This window comes from Camelina sativa, chromosome 14 (genome assembly GCF_030686135.1).
Source record: "Camelina sativa cultivar CO46 ecotype springtype chromosome 14, ASM3068613v1".
In the NCBI taxonomy this organism is placed as follows: domain Eukaryota; kingdom Viridiplantae; phylum Streptophyta; class Magnoliopsida; order Brassicales; family Brassicaceae; genus Camelina; species Camelina sativa.
Genome location: NC_141893.1, coordinates 16,262,844 through 16,290,256, shown reverse-complemented (window position 1 = coordinate 16,290,256; position 27,413 = coordinate 16,262,844). Strand labels below are relative to the sequence as shown.

The 27,413-nt window shown below is 35.5% G+C and overlaps 6 protein-coding genes, 1 long non-coding RNA gene and 1 pseudogene across 13 annotated transcripts; 4 read left to right on the top strand and 4 right to left on the bottom strand.

Annotated features, from left to right (window-relative positions):
- Positions 1-204: 204 nt before the first annotated feature.
- On the top strand, positions 205-2,023 carry LOC147928295 (uncharacterized). Its single transcript, XM_087486086.1, has 4 exons — positions 205-429; positions 631-864; positions 968-1,399; positions 1,547-2,023. The coding sequence occupies exons 1-4, from the start codon at positions 205-207 to the stop codon at positions 2,021-2,023; spliced, it is 1,368 nt and encodes a 455-aa protein (XP_087342212.1).
- Positions 2,024-3,161: 1,138 nt separating this feature from the next.
- LOC104741836 (tobamovirus multiplication protein 2B-like) lies at positions 3,162-4,912 on the bottom strand. Of its 4 annotated transcripts, none has more exons than XR_015580412.1 (5): positions 4,720-4,911; positions 4,101-4,170; positions 3,950-4,014; positions 3,642-3,732; positions 3,162-3,487 (listed from the first exon to the last, which is right to left on the bottom strand). XR_015580412.1 is itself a non-coding variant. In XM_010462755.3 (5 exons), the coding sequence occupies exons 1-5, from the start codon at positions 4,858-4,860 to the stop codon at positions 3,473-3,475; spliced, it is 378 nt and encodes a 125-aa protein (XP_010461057.1). In that variant the 5' UTR covers positions 4,861-4,912; the 3' UTR covers positions 3,162-3,472. The 4 variants fall into 4 exon arrangements, 3 of the variants coding, with proteins under 3 accessions (XP_010461057.1, XP_010461059.1, XP_087341443.1); XM_010462755.3 differs by having other exon boundaries at positions 4,105-4,170; positions 4,720-4,912; XM_010462757.3 differs by lacking the exon at positions 3,162-3,487 and having other exon boundaries at positions 3,535-3,732.
- Positions 4,913-5,358: 446 nt separating this feature from the next.
- Positions 5,359-6,460, bottom strand: LOC104743723 (RING-H2 finger protein ATL81 pseudogene; annotated as a pseudogene).
- Positions 6,461-6,766: 306 nt separating this feature from the next.
- Positions 6,767-9,384, bottom strand: LOC104741835 (zinc finger CCCH domain-containing protein 12). Its single transcript, XM_010462753.3, has 2 exons — positions 7,881-9,384; positions 6,767-7,281 (listed from the first exon to the last, which is right to left on the bottom strand). Exons 1-2 carry the CDS (start codon positions 8,767-8,769, stop codon positions 6,992-6,994), a joined length of 1,179 nt encoding a protein of 392 aa, XP_010461055.2. The 5' UTR covers positions 8,770-9,384; the 3' UTR covers positions 6,767-6,991.
- Positions 9,385-17,522: 8,138 nt separating this feature from the next.
- On the top strand, positions 17,523-18,878 carry LOC147928294 (uncharacterized). Of its 2 annotated transcripts, none has more exons than XR_015580411.1 (2): positions 17,523-18,001; positions 18,358-18,878. It is a non-coding gene; the product is annotated as an uncharacterized LOC147928294 (long non-coding RNA). The 2 variants fall into 2 exon arrangements; XR_015580410.1 differs by having other exon boundaries at positions 17,535-18,001; positions 18,426-18,878.
- A 920-nt stretch (positions 18,879-19,798) lies between these two features.
- Positions 19,799-21,696, top strand: LOC104741834 (ubiquinol oxidase 3, mitochondrial). The gene is made up of 4 exons (XM_019236080.2): positions 19,799-20,413; positions 20,662-20,855; positions 21,003-21,297; positions 21,390-21,696. Exons 1-4 carry the CDS (start codon positions 20,003-20,005, stop codon positions 21,447-21,449), a joined length of 960 nt encoding a protein of 319 aa, XP_019091625.1. The 5' UTR covers positions 19,799-20,002; the 3' UTR covers positions 21,450-21,696.
- Positions 21,697-22,263: 567 nt separating this feature from the next.
- LOC104741832 (uncharacterized) lies at positions 22,264-25,188 on the top strand. 3 transcript variants are annotated; one of them, XM_087485315.1, is made up of 8 exons: positions 22,270-22,683; positions 22,753-22,983; positions 23,087-23,161; positions 23,236-23,743; positions 23,846-24,231; positions 24,333-24,559; positions 24,653-24,818; positions 24,905-25,188. In XM_087485315.1, the coding sequence occupies exons 1-8, from the start codon at positions 22,420-22,422 to the stop codon at positions 25,031-25,033; spliced, it is 1,986 nt and encodes a 661-aa protein (XP_087341441.1). In that variant the 5' UTR covers positions 22,270-22,419; the 3' UTR covers positions 25,034-25,188. The 3 variants fall into 3 exon arrangements, with proteins under 3 accessions (XP_087341439.1, XP_087341441.1, XP_087341440.1); XM_087485314.1 differs by having other exon boundaries at positions 22,286-22,683; positions 22,744-22,983; XM_087485313.1 differs by having other exon boundaries at positions 22,264-22,983.
- A 1,631-nt stretch (positions 25,189-26,819) lies between these two features.
- On the bottom strand, positions 26,820-27,344 carry LOC104743721 (uncharacterized). Its single transcript, XM_010464769.3, has one exon. The coding sequence runs from the start codon at positions 27,283-27,285 to the stop codon at positions 26,911-26,913; it is 375 nt and encodes a 124-aa protein (XP_010463071.1). The 5' UTR covers positions 27,286-27,344; the 3' UTR covers positions 26,820-26,910.
- Between the last annotated feature and the right edge of the window lie 69 nt (positions 27,345-27,413).

Here is a 27,413-nt window from a genome sequence, read left to right as displayed (position 1 = left end):
AGCTTACCGGGAGGAGGAGCTTTTTTGGAAGCAGCAGAGTAAAGATAAGTGGTGTCGTGAGGGGACCGTAATACACGGTTTTTTCACAGCAGTGTACAAAGGAGAAGAGTACAGAACAAAATCTTGTCCCTCTTTGATGCTAATGGAATAGAACAGTTTTATGAAGGGTCCAAAGGTGAAGTTGCTGTAGAATATTTCCGGGCCATGTTTTCTAGCTCAAATCCAGATGCCATCTCCGAAGCTTTGGTTGGCATGTTACCAAGGGTTACAAATCAGATGAATAACGCTCTTGCGCGACCTGTATCGGGAGAGGAGATTAGAGTAGCCACCTTTAGCATAAGAGGGGATAACACTCCTGGTGCAGATGGCATGTCAGACCATTTTTACCAAACTTATTGGGATGTAGTAGGTCCTCAGGTGATTGAAGAGGTACAAAAAAATTTCGAATCTGGCTCTCTTCTTCCTGAATGGAACTTCACTCAAATTTGCTTGATCCCCAAGAGGTTGAACCCATAAAAAATGTCTGACTTGAGGCCGATTAGCTTTTGCTCTGTTTTATACAAGATCGTGTCCAAGGTAATGTGTAACAGACTGAAGCATTTCCTTCCCCTCATTGTCTCTGATACACAGGGAGCTTTTATTTCTGGTCGGCTAATCTCAGATAATATCCTATTAGCCCATGAGTTGATTCACGCTTTGAGAACTAATTCAAGTTGTGATGAAGATATTTTGGCTATTAAAACAGACATGTCGAAAGCCTATGACATAGTGGAGTGGAGTTTCTTAGAGGAGTTACTTATACGACTTGGTTTTGATATTAAATGGATCATGAGCTTTGTCAGAACGGTGTCCTTCTCGCTCCTGGTGAACGGTTCTTCTTATGGGTTTTTCAAGCCATACAGGGGGCTTCGTCAAGGTGATCCGTTGTCCCCTTTCCTTTTCATCTTATGTGCACATCATGAATAAGGTCGAGATCAAAGGAAGATTAACTGGAATGAAACTCTCACCAGCATGTCTTTCGATTCAGAATTTGCTTTTTGCTGATGATAGCTTATTCTTGTGCAAAGATTCGATTAAGGAATGCTCCGAGTTTTTACAATGCTTACAGTTGTATGGGAAAGCGTCTGGTCAGGAGATAAATTTTCAGAAGTCTACTATCACTTTTGGAAAGAGGTTGGATTCTTATATGAGGAATTTGGTTGGTCTCTTTACTGGCATCGAACAAGAAGGTGGAACAGGCAAGGATTTGGGGCTTCTTGAGTGTTTTAGTGGCTCGAAGAGAGACCTTCTAAATTTCATCAGTGATAGATTAAAGTCGAGATGTAGTGGCTGGTATGAAAAAACACTTTCCTTGGGTGGGAAGGAGGTGCTCTTGAAATCTGTAGCAATGGCATTACCGGTGCACGCCATGTCATGTTTCAGATTGACTAAACACCAATGTAAGCAGATTAATAGTGCTATGTCCCAATTCTGGTGGAACAAAAGTGAAGTTAAACATAAAATGCACTGGGTCTCTTGGGAGAAGATGTGTCAATGAAAGGCGCAGGGAGGAGTTGGTTTTAGGGACATTGGGCGTTTTAACCAAGCTTTAGTAGCCAAACAAGCTTGGAGGTTATTAGACTCTCCCACATCTCTGCTTGCTCGCGTCTACAAAGGCAGATATTTTGCAGATAAACATTTCCTAGAGGCTAAGTTGGGGTGTAGGCTGTCTTATGCTTGGAGAAGTATACCTTTTGGGAGAGAGCTGATCGAAAGAGGAGTATTGAAAACGATAGGGGATGGAACTAGTACAAGCGTTTGGGTAGATAAATGGGTTTTCGATGATCAACCTAGGCGGCCTTTCAACGAGGAGCCGTTGATTGATTTAAATCTGCATGTCCACTCACTGGGGAATGGAATGTGCAACGTTTACGAGAGCTTTTTCCCCCGGAAGATGTCACAAGAATTAGATCATTTCCTCCAGATTCGAACCTGCAGGATAACTATATTTGGCCATATACAAACAATAGTAAATATGCAGTGAAAAGTGGAAATTGGCTCCTCTCACGGGAGTTAGAAGCTTTGGAACCTTTATCGGAGGATGTTTTAACGGCTAATAAGATTAAATAGGATATTTGGTCTACCCTTACCGAGCCGAGGATACAAATTTTTCTGTGGAGAACCTTATCTGGAGCCATTGCAGTTGTAGAATGCATGCGTAGACATGGTTTGCAGGTAAACCCACTTTTTTAAGAATGTAAAGTTGAAGAGGAAACAGTGGTACATGTCCTCTTTGGTTGTACTTTAGCAAGAGAAGTATGGTCGGCAACTTCCTTTCCTTTACCGAGCCAAGGTTTTTCTGCGAATGTGGTGGAGAATATTGGTTATGTGTTACGGCTCATGCAAAGAGTAGAGTTAAACAGTTAATGCAGGGCTACGATACCTTGGATCCTTTAATTTGGGAATTTTGGAAGACTAGAAACGGCTCTATCTTTGCAAATAGGCGACATGATCCACATGTGGTTCTTGCTACAGCTTTGGAGGACTCAGAGGTATGGATACATCACCAACATTTATTTTCTCAACAACTCTCAATGATGCTCGGCGACGGGTTAGTCCTTTTTTGGTTTGGACTTAACCACAACCACTTCCGGGGATCACGTAATGCAATATACATTGTTCATGGGTGAATGAGTCTTCTTTCTACGGTGGCTCTTAGATGTTGAGGAATCATGAAGGGAATGCTCTCCTTCATGCCAGGGATGCTTTTTCACCAATGTCAAAACAGAATTGCCGTGGAACTTAACTGTATTTGGTGGTGTCTTACGAGTCTTCAAGTGTTACAATACACATCGGTTGAAGTTTGGTCGGATTGCAGTGCAGCCATCACGGTTTTAGAGTCTCTGTCAGCTTGGCCGAAGTATCGGTCTCATTTACTGAAAATGAAACGAGTAGTACAGATAATGGGAGAGATTTCTTTTAAACTTTGTTCACCGAAAGCCACCTCTTTGGTCAGGGATATTGCTCTTAGTGTTACTCAGGATGGTCGTCTCACTTCCTATCTGGCTAGAGGCGAACCGGCGTGGCTACATGAGAGGATTGAGGAGGAACAGTGCAGAAGAAACTGAGGTTGCAGGATGAATGTCGTTCTAATCTTATTTCTGTTGTTATGCTTTATTTCATTTTGTTTTGGTTTGTACTACTCTCGGTTCCTTCTGATTAATTAATTCATGAGTTTAAAAAAAAAAACAGATTTTCTAATATAATAATACTGAAAAAAAAAACACAGAGCTAAAAGTGGGTTAACACACCCCGATTATATACTATATAACAACCAGAGCTATTATGGAATCAGAACCGCCAGGAAAATCGAAAACTAAGTCACCACCACAAAATTTATCTCTGTTGTGGAAACGAAGTAGGGAAGTGTGATCGTTTGAAGATGAATGAACAACGAAGTAGGAGACGCCGTATGTGCCTATCTTGGAGATCACTACTTGTTATCTGTCTGAAATTTTCAAATGCGCAGAAACGAAAAATCGCAGAAACGAAAAATCGCAGAAATAAAATTATGATAGTCTCAATCAGTTGCTGGAAAATGTAACAGAAAAAAAAAGAAGAAGAAACATCTAATTGTTAATAAAATAGATCAAAGTTTATACCACAGGGGAAATATTAGATTGTCGAAGAGCACGAAGCTGTGTGCTTTCCATGCTTTCAAGTAACTGAGTTACTGTGTTCAGATGAACACCACTGTATTGAGACAAAAAAAAAAAAAAAAAAAAAAACTTAAAAATTAGAACACAAGTATTCTTCATTATTAAAGGGAGTATTCTCTCATCACATTTCTCAGTCAATGGTTTTGAAGCTATCTATTAGAGTCAACTCCAAGTGATACAAGTTTTGAATGATTTAAATTGGATGCTGTTCAAAATAGGGTAGTTCTTGCAAGTCAAAAGAAAATCCAAACCTGTGCAATCCACTTTCGATATGAGCGTCCAGAGATGAAATCACTTGAGGAAGCTGCGCCAACGCCTTAAAAGAAAATGAGAAATGCCATAAGACACACAAGTCATTATTTATTTCATACATTCTTGATTCTTCTACACCATAACACATACATACTTGTCCAGTGGCCTTAGTCAGTGAAGCTTTCGCCAAAAGATTCTTCGGGAGCTTTGCCAACTGTGCCTGCACATAGCCATTATTCCAAAATTAGAGATAAAACATCTTACACTCATCCTCATAAAACTCTATAGATGCTTCTATAGCAGAATGAGATAAACGAGTTTCCAATGAAATCAAAGGCATCTTCTTCTTAGAACAACAACGAAACTGTTGCTTTTACGTCTGAAACTACTCACCAAATCCCCATTTTATATCATCAACATCAACCCCTCCTAGGTCTTCATCATCAAACTAACATTGTAGTAAAAACCTGGCTAACAATATACACAACAGCTTGACTAGAACCAAAGAAACCTAATCTAAATTGCATACTTGTGCCCAAAGCCACCAAAAAATCTCATCCCCACTTCACTACTTAGACCAAATTTAACCTCTAAGATGCTTAATTAACAAGAATGCAGATTTGATCAGAGTCACAGGTTCGAGAAATTTGTTGAGAACACGACATGTTTTAATCAACAAATTAAGAATCATTCAACCCTAAATCGTATATAATCCAATCGCACGATCTTCATCGGTGACTATGCGAAAAGGGTTTGAAGAATAATATACCTGAGAAGAAGACGATTGACGCATCAGATGGAGAAGATTAGAAGCAGAATTAACAGCTTGTGTGATCTGATCGGCGACGACTGCTTTCGCCGTTCGATCACCTCCGCCGATTCCTCTTGAATTTTCCGATCCCGTCGCCATTTTCTATTTCCCCAAGTCTCGGTTTGTTCACTTCTCTTTTTTAACAAATGGGAAAATATAGGTCTTATCTTGTAAATATAAAAATTTAATTAATTATTAATTCATTTTTTTCTTTAAATATAAAAACAATGATATTTTATTAATTCATTTTTATATTATAAAATACTTATTGTTATACTATTTCAGTTATGCAGTATAATATATGATAAATTCATTTTTTTTTCTCGTAATTATCTCATATATATTATACCCCTCTATTCTATTAATAGATAAGAGTTTTTAGCTAAAACACACAATTTTTTTTTTTTGAAAATGTAATTTATTGTTTAACAAATTTCAACCAATAGAAAAAAAATATTGTATAATTGAAATAGTCAAAAAAATATTGAATTAATATATGCCTAGAAACTTAGGAAAAAACTTACATATTGGTGGGAGAGGGAGAGAGAGATAGAAATAATTTAAAAAAAAAAATTATCCAAAAATGAAAATTTGAAATAGGAAAGTATGAACTGTATTGAAGTATAGTATGGAATAATGAGAATTTAAGTACAACTAGTACAACAATATTCAACATCTTCTATATGTATGTATAACAACTATAACCTATAGTATAAAACATTACAAAATTGGACCGCCCAAACAATGACTATATCAACCAAGACAATTCACATTCTCAGGCTCAGGCTCAGGCTTCTATCCTACCGAGTAAGTTCCCCTAACGCAATACAACTTCCTGTTTGGTAAAGTCATCTTGTGATCTTCAAATTGACATTCTCCAGAGATCTCAATATGTATCTTAATCTCATCTTTTTCTTCTTGATCGTCATCTTCTTGTTCGTTTTCAGCCTTAACTACTATAGAATGTCCAGTAGAATGTGACCTCCAAAACCGCAGATTCGATGCTTTCATTCGTCTTTCATAGCTTTCGATTTCGTCTGTATGCTCTAAACTACCAATATCAGTACTAGTTGGATGCTCCTCGTGAACGATGATTGTCACTGTGTCTTGGGACAAAGGCTCGTCGTGGATTTCAGATGTAACTAGATCGAGTTCGGGAATATCTAACGGCTTTTCTAGCGATGTACGGTCTTCTACATCAAGCTCACGCCGACATACCGGGCAAGTCCTGTGTCCTTCAAACCAAAGATCAATGCAAATTGTGTGGAATGAGTAGTTACAAGTAGAAATGAGCCTAATGGTGTCATCATCCCTAAACTCTGCTAGACAAATGGAACATTGATCTGTCCCATGATTTTTCACCGAATAAGGATACTCAGGGAAGGATTGAATGATCTTGGAGTCGAGACCGATGTTTTCAGGTTGATTAGATGGTTGGATTAGGTTACTAGGGCGGTTTCGGTTCCGATGGTTGTTCCAAACGTTCATGAGTTTCCTAAAACAACATCCACAGAAGAAGAAGGAGAAGAAACCGGAGAAAATGATGAAGAGAAGACTACCGGTCAAAACTATGGTGACAGGGGATGAAACGAGGGTGTGGACTGGTTTGGAATTCTCTGTGTTCGTCGTGGATAAAGACATTTTGAGACCGTGTAGTGAAACGGTCGGATCAGAAATATTGTGACTTGTTTCATAGGTTGTTTGGGGAAGAAGAAAGGGTTTATTCTATGGTTGCCGTGTGGGAAGCGTAAATGTCAGTGGGGTGGAGACAAATGAGGAGAAAGGTAAGGGTCCTAGAGTTTTGACTTTTGAGCGAGTCTTTTGTGAGAAAAGCTTGGTCTTTTTTTTCTTTTCTTTACGGCCAGTTAAAAAATATTTTTATTTAATTTTACAATCTAGTTGAGAGTACAAATGATAAAATTTATGGCATACTATTTATAGGTTTACAAGTTCAAAACATGATTTGGTTAGATGCATTTTTGGTATTGGTAGAACATAGGAAAGATACAAAGAAAGAAAGATGATATTTCAACTTCTTAAAAGTCATAATCTACAATACAGCAACCACAACAACAAAAAGAGATACAAGGATTACACAGATACACAAACTCTACAAACTGTACCATCATCACCAGGAAAGTAAAAAGTAAAAAACTTCAAAAAAAAAAAGGAGGTTGTAATTTTTCTTACCAGTTATCTAACCGATATGTAAAAACAAAAGGCGATAACTTTATTCAATATCGTCGATCCAATCACCGTATATCCGGCTGATTTTCGCCGGTCCTTTCCACTTCTGATGAGTTCTGATCCCAGGCTTTTGTGTAACCGCACTAGTTGCTCGTTGCAATGCGACTCCACTGTGGTAACTGGCATCTACATTATGAGGAACTCCTGGAGATAGAATTGTCGTTGTGTCAGAATGTCCTTTTGGGTTTTGTCCTGTTTGCTTTGTGTCCGGATTGGGTGATACACCGTCTTTGCCTTCTCCTTCTACAAGTCCTCCACCAAATCTATGTAACTCTGCGAATCATAAAGACTCAAACTTCAAAAGCTATCAAAGATTCAACATAAAGATTCCGTTTTCAAAGATGTAAGACGGATTCGCTATCGCACTTTCGAGATTTCAAGCAACCTACAACTCATCCCTGAGCCTAAAAGATTCGACAACTCGTCTGCTTCATTACAATATCAGACTGAAAAAGAACAAAAAAATACTTTTCAATAGTCCTGCAGCAAGCTGAACTAATACAAGCAATCAATCCATTACTCTCCTTTATAGCCTATAGAACCATTCTCACGAGTCCATCCACAAAGCACCATTGATTAAAACTTCCACTACTCTTATCTTATATTAACTAACAAACGCCTAAAAGACTAAATGGCAACCACAGACCAACACAACCCAAAGAAGGCAGTGTCATAAAATACAGCTCAGAGCTTCAGCGTCCAATATTTTCTAAAACGTTTAGCCCATTCATCAAGCAACATTGGATTAATGTTTAAACTAACACACGATAAGTCACTAAAAACTTGGCTAACCACTGGAGACCTATGAACTCGGTCCTAACCATTGCATTCATAAAGGCCAAACCAACTCTAACAAAAAGCGGAATCTTTACCAGCAGCTCCATGAGCAAAATGACACTTAGCACCAAACGGACAATACCCAGTAATCTCCCATTTGTTGCAAATCCTTGTCTTCCAATTAGAAGGCTTCACAATATGAATCCCACTTCCACTTCCACCAGCACCACCACCAAGCACTACTACGTTGCTATTTCCACCACCACCAGCACCACTAGCAGAACCACCAGCACCACTAGCAGAACCACCACCGCCACTCCCCCCACCACTTCCATAACCGCCAGGTCCTAAACTAATCGCAACGCTTTCTCTGTTCCTCGAAGCCTCATCGTGCAGAAACGTACAACTCTCTCCATAAGGACATCCTTCTTCGGTATAAAACTTCTTACAATGTCTTCCTTTAAAAGATCTCCCACTCTCAGCCGTCGATGACACCAAAGACGGGATCTGAAACTCCTCCCTCGGCACCTCAGGCACAGCAACAGTAGGAGTTCCCATACCACCAGATCTCTCCTCCTCATGAGCCGTCACAATCTCCTGCCAATTCGGCGGTGGTCTACGAAGCTCCTCCACCGTATGAGCAAAGTTACAATTCGTCACGTAAGGACAAGTCCCAGCGCGGAACTTGCAACAAAGCTTCGTCTTGAAGAACATTTTCCCAATCGCTTTGGTACGATTGCTCGCGGCGGAAGTAGTAGTGGCTGACGAAGACGACGGAGAGCCTCGAGTCTTCTTGTTCGGAGGACCATTGTTATCGCCGGAGACGTTATCGGGATTCACCGCCCAAACTCGATTGTAATCATCTTCCGTCGCCCAGACGGCACTATCGCCGAGATTGGGAAACCAATTATCCGGCGGAGGATTGTTAGTGGGTATCACGTGAACTACATCGCCGCCGGAATCTCGCCGATGATGATGACTCATCGTGTGTGTGTCTAACCCTAATTTTTTTTTGTGAAAGTTTACAAATTTCACCAAGAATCACGGAAAAGCTGAGAAATTTCGTGGATTCCAGAGATGGGTAATCTTGTAAACAATCAAATTCATCGATTAACGACAAATTTTGACAAACCCAAGAAAACAAAAACAAAATTTAAAAAATTGAAAACGATAAACTGGAAAATGAAGATGAACAGATAAGACACAGATGATGATGATGAAGAAGACGTATAAGATTAGTACTTAGGTTCACTCAAAAATCGTCATTGAGATTGAAAGATTTGAAGAGGATATTTTGAAAGATCATGGTCGGGGTAAAATAGTTGTTTAAACAAGGAAAAAAAAAATATGAACCGTGTGGACATTGGATAAGATCTTTATTACGACAATAGTTAAATTTGAAACTGGAGCAGCAGACAAGTAACTAAATTTGGTAATAAAGTGATGAAAATTGAAAGACACTGTAATAAAAGAAGATATGGTTTTATAGAATTAGGAAGAATTGAAATCTGAAAAAAAAAATTAAATTAAATTTCTTTCTTACAGTGTATTAAATGATCACACAGCTATGAAATGAGTGTTGCTCATTCAATGAAATTTATGGATATAGTATGACTTATTTATCTTTTTATAAAATCGTTGAGCTCCAAACATTTATTCCAGGTATACAATACACAGTTCCATTACCATTTGTAACTTGTTGTAAGTTTCACTTAAAGCTAATTAGTTTAACAAAAAAAACAGAGAAAGAAAAACTAATTTATTTGCTAAGTGTATAGTTAGATTAATAATTCCAAATTATAGATTTCGAGTAGCCGATTCTTTTAAACATTCAACAACTATTATAATTGACTGCATATTGAAATCTAGGATGGTTTGTGAATTTAATGGAAAAAAAAACTATTTAGAAGCGCTTTGAAACAAACAAAAAAAAATATTGAAGATAAAATAGGTGAGCGAATTTATTTAAAATTGTTAAAGTTGTAGAGTAGGTGCCTGGCTCTTGTAGCTCGCTGGTCTACGATGGTACATTAACGTGCAACGTGTGATGAGTTCGAAGCTCGGGCTGGGCAAGAGCAGCAGCAGAGAGAGCCTTGTGTTGTGTGTATAAAAAACATTTGAGGTATTTCTAAATATCTTTTTGTATTACAGATTTTGTCGGCAAAGACTAATTAAATTTGAGATTGTGTTCTATTTTTGTAAAAAAGTTTTTTTTTTACAATTTGTTAAATTTTCCATGGAAAAACTTGAACATTAGTATATATTATGAATTGGTTGGTAAGTTACAATATTGTTTAGTAGCTATCACATTTAACGTAATTGTTATGATTTTTTTTTATCTAAAAAAATCTGCTGAGATTATTTTAGCATACAACCTAATAAATAAATTTTGGAACATTTCTAATGTTTAGAATTTCGTGAAACACATATTGTTTGTTGGAACTAAATTGAATGCAAATTTTGGTTTTTCTAGTTAAATTTTACGCTTAGAATGTTGCATCGAAACTCTTTTTAAGGTACGTTTCCCGTTTCCGAAACGTTTCAGAAACGGAAACTCGTGGAAACACGGAAACAATACATAGAAACACAAATTCTAAAAATGTATGTTTGGAAACACGATAGAAACTCCGTTTTCATTTTGGAAACATGACATAAACTTTTTTTTTAGCTTAAAACCGAATAAATAAAATAATTTGAAAATATTTATTCACAATAAATATAAATATATAATATTGTTAGTGTTTTAATTCAACTATTTAATATTTATGTTTTGAATTTGTGTTGTTTTAAGTATTTCTTTTGATATAGGTTTTGTGTTTGGTGTTATATTATGTATACACATATATATCAAGATATATATATATATATATATATATGTTTCCAAAACATTTCCATTTCTTAATTTTAGAAAATATTGTTTTACGTTTCCGAAACGTTTCGCTTCCGCGTATCCGTTTCCGTTTCCATGCAACCTAGCTTAGAAGTTTATAGATGAGGTTTCTTTATTTATTTTTATTTTTACTTTAACTTCATGCATAACTTAAAGTCATGAATAGGAACCACTTAAATGCGGTTTTGGAGGTGCGTTTTTTAAAATATACTAAGGCTATGAATGGAGACATTTTATTTGTGGAATTGAGAGAAGATTTATGAATAACGCACATCTTTCACCAATCACAACAATTGTTATTAATTTGTGGTTTTACAAAAAAAAACAAAAAGAGGTGGGTGCGTTTTTTGAGAAGGCAAAATGTCTTGGACCGCTGTAACAACTCAAAAATTACCCAGCGGTCGGAAGAAAAACGCAGTGGATTATTTTTATATATATTTTATTATTTTGATTATAATTAAAAATAGTGTATAGTTGTTGTTTTATCTCCCACATATATATATGTCTATGATTCTATCTAGGGTATATATTCTCCCTCTTCTTTTCCCTCTTAGATATTGTTATATAAAAATTTGCAATCCAGTTTTTTATATTAAAAACATAAAAAAAAAAAAAAAACAGATAAGAAAAAAAGATTAATTTGTAATCCAATTTACTTATGTTTAAAGCAGAAATTTTTATTTTGAAGAAAAACATATGTTTAAAATATTTCTGATTAACAATTGAAAAATTTCATATTAACAATACCGCTAATAGTTTTTTTCACCAATCAAACATCATTGTGTACCGCTTATTTTGCATAAACCGCACTTGTACCGCAAATACTTTTATCCTGCACGTACCGCAGTTGAACCGTACCGCACTTTCAAATCATTAGTTCTGTACTACCGAATCCGCCGTTACCATTCGGACCCTAAGGCCATGAATATTAACCACTTAAATGCGGTTTTTGGAGGTGCGTTTTTTAAATATACTAAAGTCACCATTCAACACATTTAAAACAAATTTGCGTTTTCTTAAAAAAAATCGCGGATTTTGGAGAACAATTAAGACAAGACCGCATTTTTATACTAGAAGGGTCCAAATGATAACAGCGTATTTGGTTGTGCGATACGGTTCAACTGTGGTTCGTGTGGTAGAAAAATATTTGCGGGACAAGTGTGGTTTATAAAAAATAAGTGATACGAAAAAATGTTTGATTGGTGAAAAACTATTTCCGGTGCAGATTTCATATTGTTTTATTAATAATTAGTATAATTTTATATATTTTAATTTTATTTTTATTAATAAATAAATATTTTTATTTGTATATATATTTTATTATTGTAACAACAATTATATGAATAAATTTAAAAATATAAATATTTAATATAATTGTAAATTATTATCTGCTTTGTGTTAATAGAAAAATATTAAGAACCTTAAATATCTAAATTTATCAATCATAAAAAATATTACACAATAAAAAGAACTATCAAAAGTTTCAAAAAAATATATCTATTATAAGATTAACTGGAGTTATTAATGTTTATATATACATATTACTAAATTATTAATATCTATTATAGTTTGAAATTTATGAAATTATTAAAAATGTAAAAAATATTAAAAATTATTATGACAATAACTTAAATAGAAGTGATAAAAAGTATAGAGAGAACTTTAAAATTTTTCTTTTGCATATAAAAAGTATAGAGAGAAGTTTAAATTTTAAACAAAAAGAGATCTAATTATTATAATAATAAAATCTCAAAAAAAACATTTTTTAATTAATGTGCATGCTTTTGATCGAAAACCGCTGGATAATAGATGGTTTCAATTGAAAAAGCGGTCCAAGGCAATATCTTCTGTACAAATCCGCGTTTTGGTTTTTTTTTTTTACAAAAAACGCAAATTTGTGAAAAGGTAGTGATTGGTGTTTAAAGTACAGTTTTCAAAAAAAAAGTGTTAAAAACCGCACTTGGATGTTCTTCATTCACAACCGGAGAGTCTGATATATAGCAGTCCAATACAAATCCGCGGTCAATAGTTATCTTTTTGATTTTTTTAATTTTAAATAAGCTATGGGCCCGAATGGTAATTGTGGATTTAGAAGTGCGGGACAAAAAATTTACTAGTGCGGTACGGTTCAACTGCGGTTCGTGCGGGACAAATATATTTGCGGGACAAGTGCGGTTATTCTAAAATAAGCGGTACAAAATAATGTTTGATTGGTGAAAAAAAAATAAGCGGTGCATAATACATATTATAGTTATACATTATAAACAAATATATTATATTAATATAACTATATGTAAATTTATTTTTTATTGTTAGTGAAATAGTATTTTCATTTTTATTTATAATTTATGAACTTTAAACACCAAATTTTTAATCATGTAAAATTTTGTTTATTAAATAATGAAGAAATACATCTTTTAGAAATAATTTCATTATAGAAGAAACTATAGTTTACTTGTAAAACTGTTAAATCTAGTTAACATAGATATGATACATTTTAAATGACATAACTTTAATTTATATTTTGATTAAAACTGACTTAAGTTTTTTGGATCTGTTTTTCCATATTATAAGTGATTATTTTGTAATTTGTGAAGAATAATGAAGTAATATTTTTTATAAAATCAAGCAACATTTAAAATAATATTATTTCATATTTACTTTATATGGAAACTATAATTTCCTTTTAAAGTTGTTAATTTTAGTTAATATTTTTTTTTTGTCAAAAAGTTGACTATATTTTTTTGTTTTTTTAATAAATCTTTTGTTTCATATTAAAAACTGATTATTTTATCATTTGTGAAGAAATAATGAAGTAAATTATTATTTTCTCAAAAAAAAAGACACATTTGAAAAGTTAATTATTTATGAGAATCTTTAACTATGTAAATTAAAAAAAAACTCATTTGGCATAAAGTAGTTTATTAAAATCTATGTTAACTATTACTCTTTGCTGTAAAAAAAAACAAAAAAAACAATAATCAGAATTTATTTTGTCCAGTGCGTAATTGCTAAAACCCACTTTTAAAAAACAACTGCGGTCGTTTGATAAATACTCATCTTCAAAAACCGCAACAGTGTTTTTTTTGTTTTAGAAAAACGCAAATAACCTATTATTTTGTGATTGGTGACCTGAACTGTTTTTTCCTAAAAAAATTTGAATACCGCTTATTAGAGAGTCACCATTCACTGCCTATATATACTGATATGCATATCTCAAAAATCACAACAAATCTATCCCATTTTCCCTATTTTCACTCTCTTCCCAAAAAACACTCACGATTGAACCCAAAAAAAAAAAATTATCTCCTTGTTATAGGCTTGCAACATTTATTAAGGTGAGCTGTACTGTTTTTTTTCCTAATCGATACTACAATTTTTTTTCCACACTAATGGGTACTACTACTTTTTTTTTTTCCCACAAAATAGAACTTTAATTTCATTCTAGGGAGAGTCAATACAGATGGAGTGCCGTAGCCAATCCGGTAAAGATACAGAATCAGTGTAAGAAACATTGTCTTAAGCAGCCATATTTTGCTAGTTTATTAGCAGCCGTATTACATTCTCTCTTTGTAAAATGAAAAGAAGTTGAATCAAACTTTGTTATCCAATACTGTATGTCATGGAGGAAGTTTGCTAAAGATCGATTATGCTGGACACCATTTAAAATGTTAATCAAATTCACGCAGTCGCCTTCAAAGATAATACTAGTGTAACCTCTGTTCCATGGTTTTTTAGTCCAAGTAGTAAGGCTTTTGTCTCTGCTACAAGGGGAGATTCAGCATAACCAAGGACTGAAGAACCCCAGTAGAGGGGTAACCCGAGGTGATCACGGATTATCCAGCCACCGATGGCCTGAGATGTATTCCTATCGAAAGCTGCATCGAAGTTACATTTCACTGACGAAAATGGTGGTGCTTTCAAGTGATATGGTTGTTGAGGTGATTCTTGAGTCATCCCCCAAAGTACCTTAGTATCAATCCATTCCTTTACTTCAGCTTGAGCCTGTAGAACTGTTTTTGATGCACTCTCTCTGTAATTGTTAAAAACTGTGTTGTTTCTAGCCTTCCAAATTCTCCATAATAACCATTAACCAAAGTGGTTGTAAAGCCATCTGACGAGGAATATCTTGACGTTTTGAAAAATCAATCAGGGTTAAGATATTGTCTTCTATATTGTCAGATAAATTGTTTAGATTGAGAGCAGGGGTGTTGGAAAAACGCCAGGCCGACAGGGCAAAGGGGCATGTGAAAAGAGCATGGTTTATGGTCTCATCTTCTTGTCTGCATCTGGAACATGTTGCGTCAATATTCATGCCTCTTGACCGAAGTCTTGTAGTTGTAGGTAGAGCTAATGAGATCGTTCGCCAGAAAAAATGTTTGATTTTTGGCATTATGTCTAGGCTCCAAAGCTTATTCTTTAGTTCAACAGAACCATGTGGAATAGCATGATGAGGAATAGGATTAGAAGGATCATGTGTAAGCAACTAGTAACCCGATCTCACAGTATAGTCACCCGAGAAAGTGTAGTTCCAAATCATTTGATCAGATTTATCATGCTTTGATAAGTAAGTGTTTTTAACGAAGTCTTGATCCTCTGGTACTATCAAGGATTGCAGTTTCCTAATGTTCCATGATCGGTGAGATTCGTGACCAGTAATTAATTCCTGTAACAGGAAATGTTCTTGTGGTGCCATAGTGGATATTGGTCGTGGCGGATGGGTGTTAACAACGTTATCGATCCCAGCTCTAACTGATTGTCCATCACGAATAATGAACCGTGTACCTTTTTTAAGGAGATACCCGTGAGTAAAGAAGACCAACCATAGGATGGGTACTACTACTATTATTATCTTGTTGTTCAAATAATAATAGTTTGATTTAATTATTTTTGTATTAATAATTTAATTAGAATACACTTATATATAATATATTAACACTCTTATGAAATCTATAAGAGCTATTTTTTTTTAGTTTAAACTCATAACATTTAAAAATATGATTCAATATTTATTATTTTGTTTTGCAATTTAAAAATTTGTTATAGTAGTAGTAGGTTATATATTTCATTAATTTTTAAATACATACATATATTTACTAAAGATAGTGTTTATCAAATATTTAATTTAAAATAGTTCAATGTACAAAATCAACTTAGTTACTTTCAGAATTTTATTTTAATTATATTTACAAAATTTAAGTTTAAAAATATTCAAAAAATTAGTTTACTAATATTAACAAAAAAGTTACTAATTTTCTCATGCAAATTGTTATTCTTGTTATTATATATATTTATATTTGCTCTCATAGTAATTCAATTGTTTGACGAAGCAATTGCCATGTCTAATTACATTCTTAAGAATCCTGTTGCGATCGGTAGAGAGAGTATATGGTTAGAAAGTTCAACCAAGCAATCAACATGGATATAACTTATGGTTTCTTTCTTCAAAAACAAGCTTGATGAATTCAAAAAAAAATTACAAAAGGTGGAAGGTTCTTATGCATAAAACTGGGCATATACCTCATGTGTGCGTAACATTAGTTTAAAATTATATATGAATTTTCAATTTGATATTTTAATCATACTTTTTTTTTGTTTGTCACACAAGATCTTCCATTCAAATCAAAGCCTCAAAAAGAGGTGAGTTCATACAACATACAACAAGATAAACAAAAGAAGATAGAGATAATGGTTCCATGAGTTCTTCAAAGGGATTTTCAACTTTTGAGGGTTTTACAATGTTTGAAGAGTCTGTTGGGCCCAAGGCGGATTCGACCATGAAGACGGGCTTCGCGAAATCCTCGACCATCAGGTGGTCATAAACGACTCTAGTGAATGACACAATCGAGCTTTGAAAAAGGGGGGGGGGGGGTGTCACTTATCATGCTTCTCGCCAACAATGGCGATAAGTGACAAATGGGGACAAGGGGAACACACTTCAGAAACCAGTAAGCTATCGGATCAGAGTTCAAGTGAGAGCTCAACAATGAAGGCAACCAAGCAACTCTATTTAGTTGATCTTGATAAGGATAGATTTCAAACCATTATGAAGAACACAATATACTGCTACCGAGGAGACATCGACTTGACCAAGCAAGTACGATTGGAACTAAAGAAAGTGAACTTGATATCCCATTATCATACATGGATCTAGCTAGAGAGCAGAACACCAGACCCGACCAACACAAGAAATTCACCGCACAACAAGCTTAAATACCCACATAGACCGGGGACAAAGCAAAAGGTCTCTACCAAGCCTACATTCAGCTTCACACAAGCCATAATACAAGACGTACCTCTGAAGTAGTTGGTTTTCCCATGGATGGGCTTGGTTGTTAGGGGAAGGATGGGAAGGTTTCGGTAATCTCCTCTCCTTAGAGAGGAAACCATGATGTTGTGCTTCCGCAAGTCTTTTTCCTCCATAGTAGATTCCCAGATGTTGTACCTTAGCACACGATTAAGCTCAGATACTCGATAAGGCAAGGTTGAAAGTTTGAGACCGTATTGGTAACCCTCGCTCCTTGGATGCGGGGTCATAATGCCAATCGTCTTCAAATCAAAGTCCTTGCTATGGATTAGGGACATACACTCAAATAGCCTAAATAGCAGGTAAACCGATGTAGAACTAGAGGATTTGCTTTGGACAAAAGTTCAGAATAGTGCTCGTGCATCCAACTCAATGACATCGCTATATGTTTATAACGGAGAAGTGCCATCGGTAATAGACTGAGCAAAAGTTTTAAAGCGAGATACCTCATGGGCTTGAGCACTGATATTGTTAATGGGCCAACAAAGAACAAGCAAAGGCCTGCTAGACCAAACCCTAATTTCGAATTGGTGAGAAGGTGTTGCGGCGCCTGACCAGAGATAATTTTGAGATTTTCAGTGAGTTCCACATCTCCGGTGGACGAGACTTCAGCAAATTAGGGTCCGAAGACTATGGTACGGCTGAGGCATGAATCTCGTGGAAAGAACCGGATTTGGAAAGATACAGATCTTTGGTCTTTTGCTCCGCCATCGATGATGGTGCCAATAGAAGGAGGAGGAGGGGGTTCACCGGGTTCCACCACCTTCCCTTGTCACTGGTTATTGAGATCCCAAAGCTTAAAGGGTTACAAAGGTTTTGAGACATGCTCGAAAAGGGGGAATAAAGTAAAAAAAAAAAAGAGAATTAAAAGAAGAAGAGCATAAACTAAAGAGAGCAGCAAAGGAGATGGTCCGACACCGGCAAGCTAAAGCTACGCCGGCGTCAGAAAGCTTTAGCGGGGAGGAGACTTCGATGTTCGTGCCCATTTTAATCATACTTCATGCTGGGCATTTATTAAGGTCCTCTAAACTTTATACATTGTAGATTGTAGTTAATATGAAGTTTTAGTTTAGTACAAGAGTCGTCTTGTTGGTCTAAGTCAAAAATTGATTCTCTCCAAACATAGAATTGCTAGCTTTATATCTTTGACCATATGAGTATGAGCCCATTTTACAAACTATGGAGATCCTACCCATATGATACCCTTTTCATATGGATTAGTAATGTTTTTTTTTTGTCAAAAATGTAAAAGTGTTCTAAAAATCTTTCTTCGAGAAACATTTCCTACATTATCTCTATAGGTTTTTAATTTTATTAGTAGTCTAACTTCAATCAAAAATTAGAATATTGTTGTATAATTAATTTTTTTTTTTAGAAACCTTCACCATTTCCGGTGCCTAGAGAGGTACCAGTAAGATACAAATCATGGGTTTGTGGATTCAGGTGATTTGATCACACAATGTTATGTGGATGGTTCATGGAAGGAGAGTGACACGTTTTGCGGCATGGGTTGGTTTTGTCTGTCCCCCAGTGACGGCACGAGTATGATGGGAGCAGTCAATCGACGAGGCAGCTTATCCCCGTACACACCGAGGTTGAATCTTTGGTATAGGGAATGCGATGAATGATTGGATCAGATAACAACGATGTAGCCTTTTTTACGGATTGTACAGATTTGGTGAAAATGGTATATTCCCCCTTTGGATGGCCGACCTTCTCAGTTTACCTAGACGATGTCAAGAACAATATGGAGGAGTTTTCTTCGTTTTCTCTTTCACTTGTTTCTTGTTGTGCAAATGTTAAGACGGATTATTTGGTACATAAAAGCTTGTGCTTAATCGTTTAATGTCACATTTGTAAACAATTTTTTCTCCACATTGATTTTCTTAGGGCCAATCTTTTATATTGTTGATAAAAAAAGACAACTACAAAGCTCAGACAGTAAACTTTGTTAATTACTAGAGTGATTTATGTTTTCGAGATTTGTATAAACTGAGAATATCAATATACTAATAATAATTTATTTAATTTGGTACTGAATACTGATCATAAATTATGTAACCTTTATATAAATAAGTTAAATGTTGCAATGAGAGTGCCTAGCTCTTGTAGCTCACCGGTCAACGAAGGCACATAATGGTGCAACGCTTGACTGGTTCGAGACGAGGCTGGGCATTAGAGAGAGAGATGAATGAGAGAGAGATTGAAAGAAGCAAAGAATCATGTGTTTCATAACCATATGAGATATTCTAAAATATCTTTTTTTCTTTTTGTTCATGTAATTTTTTTGTGTACACAAGTCTACTTCATGGATTTTAAATTTCGTGGTTCACAAATTTCCAAGTGATTAAGGAATAGAATCTCTGGACTTTTCGGGATGATTTCTCTTGGTTCTTTCTAAGCATAATTTTCTAATATCAACGTCAGGCTTATACAAGAAGTAGTATATAAACTTAACCTGATATAGTGATACTTATAAATTTTGTTAATAATGTTAAATAAATAAATAAATCTTAGTCAAAATAAATCTAGTAATGGATTTGTGATTCAATCATCTTTACAAAGTTCTTTTTAAAAATGTTTTGTTTCTGAATAGTTTTTTTAGTTGACCGGACGAATAATATAGACAAAACATTTTTCAAACAAAAAAATAATAATATATTAATATGATTGTGATAGATACAATCATTGTAATTTCACATTGTTCTAATAATACTTTTCAAGAAACGTACAATATATGACAAAACGTGTCAAATCATATAACGTGTCAAACATGTCCTCTATTCTTATTGGGAATTCATCCTCCAAGAAACTTTGAACTTGACCGAGATTCGTTATAATCACTCTCATATGTATAAATTATACTCTTCACAATTTAATTGATCACATAACAAAATCTAAAGACCAAACATAATTTAAACCCCTCTCTCATTTTTTTAGTATTCCCTACTGTCTCAAGTCTCACCCCCAAAACTCGTCGATATATATCATTCATAATCATACCACATCTGTTGTCACTCATGTCTTCTAAATTGGTTTACCGTACCCTTCGACCGGTGCTATCATCTTCGGTACAATTCTCCGGTTTAGGTACTGGACCGGGGATAAGGGGACATATCATCAGCCACTTGCCCACTGTTCGGTTTTTTAGTTCTGACACGTCATCTCCGGCGAGTGGGAATAACCAACCGGAAAACCCTATCCGAACGGTCGACGGAAAAGTTATATCCACTTATTGGGGTATACCTCCGGCTAAGATCACTAAACCGGACGGTTCAGCTTGGAAGTGGAATTGCTTTCAACCATGGGATTCATACAAACCGGACGTGTCTATTGATGTAACCAAACATCACAAACCTTCCAATTTTACTGACAAATTCGCATATTGGACCGTCCAAACTCTGAAAATACCGGTTCACCTATTTTTTCAGGTAATTTCTTCAGAACTTCAAATTGTTGTATCAATTGTTCGTATTCATATAATTTTCAAATATTTGGTAGTCAGTAATTGGGTTGTATCAAAAAGTAGCTGATTACAAAACAACATTTTTCCATAAAAGTTAAAAAAAAAAGAAGATTATTTGTATATTTTTGAAATTGAACTCTGATTCTTAAACCTTTGACCATAAACACATTTGTTCGTTTATTTTTCCTAAATTCAATAATTTTGCGTATTTAGAGGAAGCATATGTGCCATGCAATGTTGTTAGAGACAGTGGCGGCAGTGCCAGGAATGGTCGGAGGGATGCTTTTGCACTTGAAATCTCTTCGACGATTTGAACATAGCGGTGGATGGATTAAAGCTTTGCTCGAAGAGGCCGAGAACGAGCGTATGCATCTTATGACCTTCATTGAACTCTCACAACCCAAATGGTATGTATGCATGTACACTTCTGATTTTGTACCTTTTCAAAATACCACGTATAACCTTTATTATACAACTATATAGTAATACAATCTAAATTCAACTCATTATTTGTTAGAGTTAATTTATCTAACCATTTGAACCGGTTATTCAAGGTACGAAAGGGCAATTGTGTTCACGGTCCAAGGCGTTTTCTTCAACGCTTATTTCTTGGCTTATGTAATTTCTCCCAAACTTGCTCATCGCATAACTGGATACTTAGAAGAAGAGGCTGTGAATTCTTACACCGAATTCCTCGAAGACATCGATGCCGGAAAATTCGAAAACTTGCCAGCTCCAGCCATTGCAATCGATTACTGGCGGTTGCCTAAAGACGCGACGCTCAGGGACGTGGTTTATGTTATTCGAGCTGACGAAGCTCACCACCGGGATATTAACCATTATGCTTCAGTAAGAGTTATAATACTTTTATTTGCAAAATGATGTATAGTAATATTAAATGTGAATTTTGGCTAACATATTGGGGTTAATTGTTTGTGCAGGATATACAATTCAAAGGACACGAACTCAAGGAAGCTCCGGCTCCGATTGGATATCATTAGAGATCATTTGACAAAGCTTCTTTGTATCCATGCATGCATGATAAACCCTATGTGACTGTGGATCTCTATTATACTTTTTATTTTCTCTCTTTTTTTTGTTCTTTTATTGTTCAAAATTGTTATTCTTTCTAGATTATGATCTGTGTTTGTAGCACAGATTGACATTTTTTTATGAAGATTCGAGATTGTAAATTTATATTGTAATAAAAATAAGTGATGTTATTGTAGTGAAAAATACATTTATTTATAGTTTCTTCTAGTTAAATATTTATATTTTTAGACTACTACTTATCTTTATATTCGATGTGGAAGTTTTGACATGTTACTATTTTTTCTTAATAGTTTTCTTTAAAAATTCAAATCATGGTAAATGCGGGGAAAATCACATTTTATTACTATATAGATGATGTGGTGTTTATTTGTTTCACAAAAATAGAATCAAACATGTTTCAAAAAAAAAAAAAAAAAAAAAAGAATCAAACAAAGATTAGAAATGAAGTATAACGATTAATAACAAATTAAAATGATAATTTATATTTAAAATCTTATATGTTTAATTGATTGGTTTTTTAAAAATTATTATTAATGTATTAGTTTTTATAAAGTAATTAAATTAAATTGCAAAGATTAGTATTTGACATTTTTATCCTTAACTTGAATAGATGTTTTTTTTGACATTTGACTTATATAAATACTTTTTTGATAAATAAAAAGGTTAATTTTATGTATACTTCCATAGGAATTACTATTTTTCAGTATTGGTATGTATATTTCTTTTTGGTATAAACATAAATTCTGTGTCTCCTTTTTAAACATGGACAAGTTCCTCTTTATGTACTAATAAAAACCCCAAAACTAAACTACGTCATCAAAAACCCAAAACGACATAACAATAAATAGAAAAAAGGTCATTGCCTGAGTTTTTTTTGCCTTTGGACCCAATTGCGCTACGAGAGAGACCGCCATCACCATGAGACGGGCACACGGAGGCAGTGGTGGTAGAAATCACGACCGCCGTTACGTCCGCCGTGGTGGTGGGATTGCGAATCCAGTCAAAGATCAATCAGAATTGGACCATAAGCAAGAAGACACGACCTCCACGGATCGGTCTACTTCTCCGTCTACTTCTCAGCCATTACAAAACCTCGATCATACCACAAAACCTTCGAAACCTCACCGGAGTCCTAGGAGTCGGCGCGGCCGCGTATCAAATTCAAAACCTCGTCCCGTTGAGGTGAGTTTTACTGAATCCGATGTTGTAGATTGCTTGGCTGATGATTTGAGTAGCTTAAAGGTGAAACAGAATCCGAATTCGATTAAGGACGAGAAGATTCATCTCAGTTCTGTTGATCATTCGAATTGTGAGGAATCAGATGTGAATAGAGGTGAAAGTGAAGAACTTGCTGATGCTAATGAGTATGAGACGAATGAAGATATTATGTTGACTATTCTGAATGATTTGAGATCTAGCGTCAGTGAGCCAGAGCTAACAGAGGAACAACTAAAGATGAATGATCAATTACAGGAAGATGAGGTATAAAGTTTTGACCTTTGTGCTGTTTAGGCTTGATTATAAAAGTTATGCTGTGGTTTAGATTGTTCATCTGGAGTTACTGATTTGTATTGAAATCTTGCAGATTTTGGCATTGGGGTACATCTATGGAGGAAACATGTTCATCTTTGATCGGCATAAAGATATGAGATACTTTCAGGTCAGAGATAAGGTTTCATATAGAGATATTTGTGACATATGATAACAATATGTTCTAATGATTGGTTTTTGCAGGTTCATGTAAACGTTGAAGCTACTAATGAATATACCATCTCTACGAAGCTTAACTTACAAGCTGATTCAAGTAAAGAGTCAGAGGATTTCTTGTACTCTTTCAAGGCGCAGCACCTTCCACCGATTGTGTTGACATGTTTGTTACCAAGTGCCTATCCGAGCCACTTACCGCCTTATTTCTTAATAAGTGTTCAGTGGATGAACCCTGATAAGATTTCAAGTCTCTGCTCAATGCTGGATTCTATATGGAGTGAACAGCCAGGGCAAGAAGTTTTGTACCAATGGATGGACTGGCTACAGAACTCGTCGATTTCTCATCTTGGCTTTGATGATGAGATTGTTCTTGGTCCTTATGGTGTTACATGTTCTAGAGATAAGCGTGCTGTGTCTGGAAGTCGTTCTCCTGATTCAGATATTCCTTATATTAGGAGTTATGACGATGAGAAACGTCATGATAGCTTCCTTCAGAGCTTGCATGAGTGTTGTATATGTTTCTCTGAATCAGCAGGTAAAACGTGTTCTTTCTTCATAGCTGTTTGCTTTTAGTGATGTGGGTTGGTTCAAGCTGCTTACACTTGTTTCTCCATATAATTTTTTACTCCTTGGACAGGTATTGACTTTGTTAAGTTACCATGCGAGCATTTCTTTTGTATGAAATGTATGAAGACCTATACAGACATACATGTCTCTGAAGGCACAGTTAACAAGCTTAAGTGTCCGGACTCGAAATGTGGAGAAGTTGTTCCGCCAGGTATATTGAAGAGATTGTTGGGTGATGAAGCGTTTGAACGCTGGGAAACTCTTATGTTGCAGAAAACATTGGAATCCATGACTGACGTCGCTTACTGTCCTAGATGTGAAACCCCTTGCATAGAAGATGAGGAGCAGCTTGCTTTATGCTTTAAGTGCCACTTCAGTTTCTGTACACTTTGTAAAGAAAAGAGACATGTGGGTGTTGCTTGCATGAGCCCGGAGCTTAGGCTTCAAATCTTGCAGGTATCGTTATTGTGCCTTTGATCAATCACTACAATTCTGTTTATTATATCCCTAAAGATCTTTAGACAGATGACTTTTTCTTACATGTAAATCTTATGCAGGAGCGTCAGAGTTCTTCTCGTCTTGGAGAGGAACAAAGGCGGAAAGAAAAAGAAATGATCAATGAGATTATGAGCGTGAAAGTGATAATGAAATGCGCTAAACAATGCCCATCTTGCAAAATAGCCATCTCAAGAACCGGAGGATGTAACAAAATGGTCTGCAATAACTGTGGCCAATACTTTTGTTACCGTTGCAACAAAGCTATCAGTGGTTATGAACATTTCCGGTTAGTGATGTTACAAATATAAAAGAATAGATGCATACATATGTTATGTATATTATCTTGGAACTAAATAAACCTTGTCTTCTTTGGTAAAAGCGAGGGAACATGTGATCTGTTCCCACAAGAGGAGATGCAAGAATGGAATGAGAGGATGAATGAGCGACAATTCGTTGGACAAATTCAAGCTCAAATGTATGCACAAAACGGTCAGTTTCCACAGCGCGGCCAGTTGTGTCCTAATTGCCGCCAGTTCAATGCAAAGGTAATAGCTAATTTGGTTTTAATCAAGCCAGTGAATTATGGGGTTTTGGGGTTCATGAGATGATTCTTGAGTTGGTTATTGTGCAGGCTGGAAACAACAATCACTTGTTTTGCTGGGCATGTCAAGCTCATTTCTGTTATCTTTGCAAGAAAGTGGTGAAGAAATCTGTTCAGCATTATGGACCAAAGGGTTGCAAGCAGCACACAGATGGGTAAAGGCATGCATGTCTATAAAGATCAAACTCAGATTCTGTTTTTTTTTTTTCCTTTTTCTTTTCCAGAGGTTGTCGTTTGTTTTATGTTCCAAAGAAACATTGATCAGTTTGATTTATTCTTCGAGTGCGGTTTCAATATATATTATTTATCTGTCATTGTTGTGTCTTCTCAATTTGCTTATGGTCCAATAAAAGCGTTGATGGGTTTGGTTCATTTTGAAGATATAAATGTTCTTAAACAAAATTTAAAACCCCTTTGAAGCCAACAATAGCGTAGATGCAGGTGATACGTGTGGGAGAGAAATCATCTCCTGGACTGCTATATGGGTTCTCGGTGTGTCACTTCATATACCTTAATTCTCTCTTTTTTCTGATCTGAATACCTGTAATTTAAATGGTGACGTTGAGCCAGTGTTGTCTCCTTGATCATCATTACAACTTGCCATCATTTATATGCAATGGGTATAGGGGAAACTAATGTAGGGTGTAACTTATTGCATAGAGTCAGGAAATACCAACGTCTTTGACTAATTGATTCATTAACTTGTGTTGGCAAGTAACTCATAGATAAAAGTCAGCCAGTCTAGATAATCTTACAGGTAACTTTGGAAAGGCGTACAGGTATGTAATTTGTACACGTGAAGCCAGAGTCTCCAAATGTGAAGTTACATAGAATAGTTAATATCTCCACATTTGGTTATGATTACCACTTAGGCCATTGGTGACCATGTTGTATCCCTTCGTGAGCAATGCTGTCTCTTTGTTTGAAGACCAAAGTCAAGACATTGGTTCTTTCTTAAATCCCATATTTGGTGGAGCTTCTTCCTTAATATACAGGGAATCTCAGTAAACTGACTGTATTTGAAGATTACTACATGCACAAATCTGGAAACTCATTCTTGTAACATCAACCTCAATCTAAGCTAATCTAACCTCATTCTTGTATTTGTTCAATCTAAGCTTGCGATTGAGGAGCTTTCCTGATGTCTCAAATAACATCTTAGAACTCCACTGAAACAAACAAGGATCGAAGAAGTTCCTTGAACTGTTTGAAATTGGATCAAGAAGCTCTCTTCTTCAACAAGAGCCAGTTTTCAAGCTTATGATCTTTTTAGGTGAAGAAGTGCTTTCACATTTAACTCACCGGATAAATAATGGAAGCTCTTTGGCCATTCAAAAAGATCATGGGATTGTTTCTTTGTAGATGACATGAAGACTTCAGGTGAAATGAACAGTCACAATAAGCTAAAGGTCTTTTTGTGTAGTTTCGGGTATAAATATCTCGATAAACTGTTAGAACATTGAAACTACTAAATCATGATGTTGAAGATAAAGAGTTGAAGCTCGAAGCCTCGAAGCTGCAGATATTACATGAGAGAAGAGATGTTTGGTCAACATGAATGTCTCTGTTTTAGACCAACAAAGCTTTTTTCAATCTTCTCTCTACTCCTAATTGTGATTGTTGTTAATTCTCTAGCTAGTATTATTATATGAATGTTTTACTACGCTACTGGTTGAACCACAAGGCTTGTCAGATAGATATGAGTCTTTGAGGTGAAAGAAACCAAGTGGCAGTGGAAAGTGTAGAGGTATTAGAAACTTTTCATAGTTTAAAACTTTGATTGTCTTCACTAGGGTTTGTTTTGACTCTAAAGCTTTTCTTAAGTGATGATCACAAAAGACTGAAAAAAAGGTAACACAATGGCATAAAATTTCATTACCAGAAAAATATTAGTGAAAGCGAAATCATTATCTAATTGTGGATCTATTACAATTAGCAGCTACTGAGTTACACACTAGTGTACACTAACACAGAACAAAGACTAATAAACAAAAAATAAAATAAAAACTCTTAAAAGATTCTCGTTTTCTTCTCATTCAAGTCATCGTTAGCTTTGTAGACTCTATAACCCTCCCGCTACTCCGACGCAAAAAAATTGGAATGGGCACGTGTCTCGGTGACGGAGCAGCACCCATTGTGACCGAACCACCAAACAACTCTACTTCTTGATTCAGTTCCTTACGAACCGGATCCGATTTAGATCGCCACACCTTCACGGTAAGAGACGGTTTCGAGGGTTTAAAAGAAACTTTTCGTGGGTTACGAAAACGTTTCGAGCCTAAGGGAGGAGCGACCTTTACATGATGAACATGTCGATCGGAGATAGAAGACAAGCAGTTGAAACCAATTCCGTTTTTTGTATGAGACGGAACTGCATCAACGTTTCTGACCATGTAGCGATGTTTCTTCATCTTCAAAAGAGTGATTCTGTGATTTATCGATCTAGAGAATTGTGCATGTAGAAGTAGACTCTTCGATGTGTGTGATTTGTGAGAAAATAATGAGAGGGTTCAAAGGTTATTTATAATAAAAATGTTAC

Bases quoted from the DNA above. Each gene is read 5' to 3' on its own strand.
- LOC147928295 (XM_087486086.1), top strand. From the start codon at position 205: ATGTTTTCTAGCTCAAATCCAGATGCCATCTCCGAAGCTTTGGTTGGC. The intron at 430-630 runs GTACAAAAAAAT...TCTGATACACAG, and splicing joins GTCCTCAGGTGATTGAAGAG to GGAGCTTTTATTTCTGGTCG. The intron at 1,400-1,546 runs GTGCACGCCATG...TGAAAGGCGCAG, and splicing joins CTGTAGCAATGGCATTACCG to GGAGGAGTTGGTTTTAGGGA.
- LOC104741836 (XM_010462755.3), bottom strand. From the start codon at position 4,860: ATGGCGACGGGATCGGAAAATTCAAGAGGAATCGGCGGAGGTGATCGA. The intron at 4,171-4,719 runs GTATATTATTCT...GGCTATGTGCAG, and splicing joins GTCAATCGTCTTCTTCTCAG to GCACAGTTGGCAAAGCTCCC. The intron at 3,733-3,949 runs GTTTGGATTTTC...GTCTCAATACAG, and splicing joins ATCGAAAGTGGATTGCACAG to TGGTGTTCATCTGAACACAG.
- LOC104741835 (XM_010462753.3), bottom strand. From the start codon at position 8,769: ATGAGTCATCATCATCGGCGAGATTCCGGCGGCGATGTAGTTCACGTG. The intron at 7,282-7,880 runs GTAAAGATTCCG...TATGATTCGCAG, and splicing joins TTTTGCTCATGGAGCTGCTG to AGTTACATAGATTTGGTGGA.
- LOC104741834 (XM_019236080.2), top strand. From the start codon at position 20,003: ATGTCTTCTAAATTGGTTTACCGTACCCTTCGACCGGTGCTATCATCT. The intron at 20,856-21,002 runs GTATGTATGCAT...CGGTTATTCAAG, and splicing joins GAACTCTCACAACCCAAATG to GTACGAAAGGGCAATTGTGT. The intron at 21,298-21,389 runs GTAAGAGTTATA...TTGTTTGTGCAG, and splicing joins ATATTAACCATTATGCTTCA to GATATACAATTCAAAGGACA.
- LOC104741832 (XM_087485313.1), top strand. From the start codon at position 22,420: ATGAGACGGGCACACGGAGGCAGTGGTGGTAGAAATCACGACCGCCGT. The intron at 23,744-23,845 runs GTAAAACGTGTT...CTCCTTGGACAG, and splicing joins ATGTTTCTCTGAATCAGCAG to GTATTGACTTTGTTAAGTTA. The intron at 24,560-24,652 runs GTTAGTGATGTT...CTTTGGTAAAAG, and splicing joins AGTGGTTATGAACATTTCCG to CGAGGGAACATGTGATCTGT.
- LOC104743721 (XM_010464769.3), bottom strand. From the start codon at position 27,285: ATGAAGAAACATCGCTACATGGTCAGAAACGTTGATGCAGTTCCGTCT.